Genomic DNA, 7,052 nt, shown 5'->3' on the forward strand with positions numbered 1-7,052 from the left:
CCAATCATTTATGTTCTAGAATCGATTCTCACATTAAAATATCGATATTTTAGTCATTTAGAGTAAATTTGTAGTTTATCATTCGGTATTCCCCATATGGAAAAGAAATAGTAAAAACTTATATGATTTACTCATGAAAGTGGCCACTTTCTCATTACTTTCATACATTGTTTTAGTAAGTGTCCAAAACATACAAGTTTCATTATAAAAAATTTCAAGGGATCTTATATCTGTTTTCACTCTTATATGCTTTTCATACAAGTTTCACACAAGACAGATACAAACTTTACAAGATTTATATATATCTTTTCCATATGGGTCTCCTTGAAAAATCGGGAGGGTTGGCATGTATGGTTGTGGCAAATCACTAACCTTGTCAAAAACCTCAGAGTAAATCATATCACAGAATATGATGAGCGTATGTTGAGGCGAACTGAAGAGGAGGAGAAGGACAGGTGCTGCTAGGGCGAGACAGACGTCTCTCACGGAGTCCTTTCAGTATCGTCGATACCACCCTGAATATTACTTGGTATCAGATCGGAAAGAAAATCAGTGGTATCGCACATCACTACTCCGCATACGAGCCTTGTACTTTTCTACTAAACAGTCGTCTTCTACTTTGGTGAGGTTTTTTTTTAACACTGTTTTGCTTTTGTTTTCTTTTTTACTGCAATTCCTGTAGAGCAGCTTTTAATGTGTTAATTCAGTATGTGCTACAAAATAAATACCTTTCCTTTACAGTAGGTTTATTTTAAATTGTTCCAATCATGGAACTTCAAAGGAACAGCACTTAAAAATGAACAGCCCGTGATGTCAAAGTACACATTCTACTGGCAAATCCCATAAATGGGGGACAAATTCAACCAACTTTAGTGGATCTCGGATGTCAGAAACACAAAACAACCTGATTGTTAAAACAAAGACAAGGCAGACGCAGAGAAACGCAGACGCAAACACCGAAGCATCTACAATGGCAGAAGCACAAATAGAAATGATTAGAAAAAGAGGACTCGCTGCCACCAACTGCAATGTCTCTGCAGGAGCCTCTGAAAAAAACAAGACACCACGGAACAAAAGATGGAAAAAGAAGAGTCAGCTGCATTCTCTGTACAGGAATCTTTGCAACAACTACGAGACAAACAGAAAACACTTACTGCCCACTCTCTCTCTTTTTCTTTCTTTCTGATTGTGTAATAAAAGTATGAACATGTGTTTATAAGTTACACTTGTGTTTGAATCTTGCAGCTCATCACACATTTGATTTCCATGTGTGACAACTGCAAGTGTCCAGAGTGAGGACAGAATGAAGGACCCACTGCTGCACATCATCTGTGAGGCTTTGCAGCCCTGATGATCCACCACCAGGACAAACACAGCAGTATGTGAGGAAGAGAACAAGGAAGAGCCAGCAGCAGCTGACAGATGGAGAGAATAGACAGACTGTTCCCTGTTTGTGAAGGACTGCTAGAAAAGTTTAGAATAACTAATTGTCTGTCCTGAATCAGTCTTATTAGGTAATGTTCAAATAATTATATCATTCCAGTATTTTCAGTGTGGGAGAAAGTACTCAGGGCCTTCAAGTTACACACTATGAAAGGCAGTAACAAGTTTAATATTCAGAAACCTAAAGTGTGTATCAGCAGCAGAATGGACCTAAAAATAAATGTCCATGTTTGTTTCATTTCTATGAAGCTTTGAGTATTTTAGTAGTTCTGCTGTGTTTGTTGCATCATATTGCTGTAATTGTTTATGAGCTTTAGATATTTCGAGGTAAGTTGATCTATAGTGTTACATCATATTCTATAAGGATGTTATGTGTTCGTATACTTTCTTCCTAGTTTGACCCATTTAGCAGAAGTCAGCCTGTTTACGGCTCTGATATCTATTCTGTATAACTTAACCCTTTGACTGCCTGCTCAACCATTTGGTTTAGCATATTTTGAGAGACTATATATAATGAACTGGAGTACTTAGCTTAACTCAACCTTACTGAGCCATCTCTACCACTTGGTTGAGTTATGTTATCCTAAAAAAAAACACTAGATGGCACTGTGTCAGGATCAGTGTTGGTCAAGTTACTTGAAAAAAGTAATCAGTAACTAATTACTGATTACTTCCCCAAAAAAGTAATCCCGTTACTTTACTGATTACTTATTTTCAAAAGTAATTAATTACTTCGTTTCTTTTTAAAAACACGATTTACAACCTGAAGAGGTGATAAAGTGATAGATCTTTCAGCCCAATTCTACTTTTTCTGCATAATCCATCATACAAAATGTAATCAAATGGAAAAGTCTCTTTTTTTAACTTGTTTTTATCAGTTTTAATCTTTTAACTTTATGCATCAAGCAAAAAATTTAATTATATGCAACATTCTCTGACTTGAATAAATTAGTTTAACATTTAAACCTTTTTTCTACACATTCCAGCACATAAAATAAAATATTTTTTGTGTTTACACTCACTCTTTCAAACAGATGCAAGTAAAACACAGCAGAAAATAAATAAAGTCAAAGACTCACCTGTAAAGCAGGAGCAGGGTAGGCGGAGGTTTACCCTGGTGCAGGTGTGCCGCGGTCAGTTGAAGAATCCGCGAGTTTCTCTGTGAATTTCCCATTACGTCGTTGCTTGCTTGGAAGTTTAGGGGTTTTTTTCACTGTAAAAAGAAGTTTTCTTCCCACGCACGATGGACGCTAATGTTTTTGTCACTTTTTATGGAATTATATTCAAAGTAAGGTCAGTGTTAGGATGCCTGGGTCGTCGACCCAGGGTTTTTGAGTTTATGATATTATTTATACTGTCTAGTTTTTGGTTTCTTTGAGTTCTGTCTTATGGCTTAGGTCTCTGTCTTCTTTAGTTGCTCTGTCTCCCCTATCACCTGCATCCCCTTGTCTAGTTCGCGTCTATGTGTATCTTAAGTTCCTATATCCCCGTGTTCAGTCAGTGTTTGTGTCTACCCTGTTCCCACGTCTCTGTTCCCTTTGTAGTGCCTGCATGTGAGTCTGTGTCTTTGTTCAGTCTGTGTTATGTGTTTCCTGTTTTACTTTGAAGGTCTCCGTCTTTTCTCAGTGTGTTCAGGTTACGCTTCTTTGGTCTCGTCAGTTCTGATTTGCCCCAGCTGTGTTTCCCTCCTGTTACTCATTCCCTGATTGCTCCCTCTGTGTATTTAAGCCCAGTGTTTCTCTGTGTCTGTGTCGCGATCTACCGTTTACCAAGCTGTGTGTTCTGTCTGTCCTCCGGTATTAGTTTATTTTTTTGATTGTTTCCAGTTATGTTATATTTGAGTTGAACATTAAAACGGTTTTTGAGTTTACATCTGTCTCTGGAGTCTGCACCTTGGGTCCTTTTCCTGTCTGCACACAGCCGCACCTAACAGGTCAGTACTTCCACGCTTTAAACACTGCACGCTCATACTCTCTCCCACAATCGATATGTGATCCATTGTTGATCTGCACACAGCTGTTGTCACTAACACGCACTCGCTTACGTCACTGTCGTGAGACATTCTCGCAAAAAATCACGGTTTTAGTAATGCAGCGTTCCTACGGGAAAGTAACGGTAATCTATTTACCGTTTTTGCAATAGTAATCCCTTACTTTACTCGTTACTTGAAAAAAGTAATCAGATTACAGTAACGTGCCCATCTCTGGTCAGGATATGGCAGGCCTCATCTGCCACCTTCCAACCAGGAAATCAGAAAGCAAAAAATCACTCTGGACACATGGACTGTTTTGGCTAAAAATTTTAAAGGTAAGTACATTTTTCTGCAGTATAAACATGTCAGTCTTTACTGAACATGATTATGTCATTTGATACCAGAAAATAGCTGTAATAAATCCATAATATTTTTTTAAAAACATGCTCAACCAAACGGTTGATTTGTCAATTGATGGTAAGAGTAGCAAAACTTAGCTAATGTTTAGAACTGTTGTTTTAACATATGAAATTGACTATTTACTAGGGCTGCCACGATTAGTCGACTAGTCACGATTACGTCGACTATCAAAATCGTCGACACATCGTTTAAATGCCGTAAAATCCTGAAAGGTGCAGGAATAACAGTAGGATTTAAGAGTGTAATAACGGACTGAAACAGAAGATGGCGGAAATGCACCTACAAGGATACCGTTAAACGCCGAAGAAGAAGAAGAAGCAGCAGTCTCCGTTATCATGGCTACTCAGCAACGGAACTCGACCAAACAAAAGAAAAGAAGGTCCAATGCAAAATCTGCAAAATGGAACTTGCCTTCCATGGCAGTACAACAGCGATGCACGAGCATCTAAAAAGGAAGCACGTCGTGGCATCCGACGACGAAGTGGTACAGTCGTCTCGGTAAGCTAATTGGCTAGTTAGCTGCTAACATTATTGTAAACAGCAAGCTGCTAATTATTTGTGCTGTCAGTGTTAATCTCGTTAGTATGATGTTAACGCCATAACCGCATTAACGCGGCAAATCCCCGTTAGTCAGTGCCATGCAGCCCTCGCACCGCGTTCTCGCGCTAACGGGGATTTGCCGCGTTAACATCGTATTGACGAGATTAACGCTGAGAGCACTACTTATTATTGCTTATATTAATAGCTGTTAACATTACAGGACTGCTAAAAAAATACGTTCGTCTTCAATGGACGACTTTGTCACCAAGCCAACAACATGTACACCTCGGCAAGCAGATGTCCTGACTGAATCAATCTTGAACATGTTGGTGACGGACATGAGACCCCTGTCTATGGTTGATGATCAAGGTTTCAAAGAGATGATCAAGCAGTTCAACCCACATTACCATGATAACTACCTACCAGGCCGATCCCACTTCACCAAATTGATGGAAAAGAAATATGATGCTACCTTTGAGAAGGTTGGTCTCTCTTTCTCTCCACTCTCTCACACCACAACCACAAAATAGCAATTTGTATTAGAATTTAATACATTTCATGATGAAATAATATAGAGCTTGCTGACTGAGGAACCAATAAATTAATCTTGGTTAAAGCATGTAATGGAAAGTTGTTGTTGTTGTTGTTTTTTTTTTTTTTTTTTTTTACTGATATGTTGAATGTTTAACATACGTAAGTGTATTTGATGTAACTGAATTATTCAATTGGTAAATTCAAATCTTAATGCATAAACTGACAAGCATTATTAATAATGAAAAAATATACTGTAATATATTTCCCTAATGCTTACTATTGTTCCAAATCATCTCATATCTTTAGGTAAAGCAGACCCTTGGTGGTGTCAAAGGTTTCTTCACCCTGACTGCTGATGTCTGGACCAGTCGTGCAACAGAGGCCTACCTTGGTGTGTCTTGCCATTTCCTGAGTGAAGATTGGAAGATGAAGAGCTTCATCCTTGATACCATGCCTCTTGAGGAGAGGCATACTGGTGCCAATATAATGACATGGATGGAAGAGGTGCTAACAAACTTTGACATCTTGCCTGCCAAAATAAAAGCAGTAGTACATGACAGTGGTTCCAATATGGTGGCAGCAATGCGACTTCTTGAAGAAAAACATGGATGGGCCTCTATCCGCTGTGCTGGACACACACTCCAGCTCATAGTCAATACTGCTCTCAAAGAAACCACCATCAGCAGAGCACTAGGTGCTGCTAGGCAGCTAGTGGAGCACTTTAAGAGAAGCGAGCTGGCTAGTACAAGACTAAAAATGAAACGGGAGCAAATGAATGTGAAGAAAAATACACTGATCCAAGATGTCAGTACAAGATGGAATAGTACATTCCACATGATAGAAAGACTCCTCGAACAGCGCTGGCCTCTCACTGCCACTCTTTCAGATCCCGAGGTAACGCCAAGGGGGAAACACTACTTCGACTTGAAGCCAGAGCAGTGGGTGCTGCTTGAAGAACTGAAGCAAGGTTTGGCACCTTTTGAGACTGCTACTGTTTACCTTAGTGGACAGAAGTACACAACGGTTTCAGGTCTTCCACAGGTGGTCAAAGGGCTGACACGGGCTGTACACCAAAGCCAACTGGAGACGAGCTCAGGAAAATCTTTCATTGCCAGTGCAGAAAAAGGCATAACACAGAGATGGGGGAGTATATGTACTTTCTCAGCAGACAAAGAAAACTCTCTTATTCTCGCAGCTGCCTTGGACCCCAGATACAGAAAGTTGAAGTTTTTGGCTCCTGAAGATGTCATCAGAGTGCAAGGGACTGTTGAAGTGCTTGCTGTCAAAGAAGCAAATGCTGGGACACATGAGCATGCAAAAGTGCAGACAGCCAATGGTTCAGGTAGAACTGAAAAGACTGCTCTGGACAACCTCCTTGAGTCTGACACAGACAGTCAGGGTGACAATGAGGAAGAAGCATCTAAGGAGGACCAAGATGTCCAAGTTGTGAGAAGTGAAGTTCAGCTGTACTTTAAAGAAGCCACAGTTTCTAAAAAGGATGATCCTCTTAAATGGTGGAGCGAAAATGAGGGATGTTTCCCCACACTATCAAAGCTAGCTAAATCTTTTCTGTGCATTCCTGCAACCTCCACCCCATCGGAGCGGATCTTCTCCACAGCAGGGAACATCTGCTCTCAAAAGAGAGCAAGCCTTTCTGCAGAACATGTAGAAAAGCTAACTTTCCTGGCTATGAACAATAATCTCGTGTAGATTGCTATACTGACTATATAGTCCCAAAGTTCAATATAGTTGTGAGGACTGAGCACAAAATGCTATTTTGTTATATTTGTTTTCGGGTGGCTTCAAACTTGAAATTTCATTAAAAGTTTAATAAACTATCATCTTGTCTTTATTTTTAGTTTCACATACCTTAAACACTTAAAGCTGTAAGCTAATGATAGTTGTATAAGAGCAGATGCATGCTGCTGCAATAATCTGTACGTTTTACGTCCAATGGATGCATAATCTGATTAGTCGACTAATCGCAAGAATAATCGGTGACTAGTCGACTATCAAAATAATCGTTTGTGGCAGCCCTACTATTGAATATAAATAATTTAATGATCTATACATGTAAATATGACATGTTTAAATTTTTCCATGACAAATACTGTATGTTACAAAGTGTTCTAATGTTTAAAGA

At 39.3% G+C, this 7,052-nt stretch overlaps 1 protein-coding gene across 1 annotated transcript; it reads left to right on the forward strand.

Moving 5' to 3' along the window:
- Positions 1-4,279: 4,279 nt before the first annotated feature.
- On the forward strand, positions 4,280-6,758 carry LOC146555534 (E3 SUMO-protein ligase ZBED1-like). The gene is made up of 3 exons (XM_085251953.1): positions 4,280-4,333; positions 4,596-4,857; positions 5,216-6,758. Exons 2-3 carry the CDS (start codon positions 4,624-4,626, stop codon positions 6,617-6,619), a joined length of 1,638 nt encoding a protein of 545 aa, XP_085108079.1. The 5' UTR covers positions 4,280-4,333; positions 4,596-4,623; the 3' UTR covers positions 6,620-6,758.
- The last annotated feature ends 294 nt before the right edge of the window (positions 6,759-7,052 follow it).

This window comes from Mchenga conophoros, linkage group LG17 (genome assembly GCF_057382185.1).
Source record: "Mchenga conophoros isolate Kocher_MC1m ecotype Shallow Benthic linkage group LG17, M_conophoros_male_GT1.1, whole genome shotgun sequence".
NCBI classification, from domain to species: domain Eukaryota; kingdom Metazoa; phylum Chordata; class Actinopteri; order Cichliformes; family Cichlidae; genus Mchenga; species Mchenga conophoros.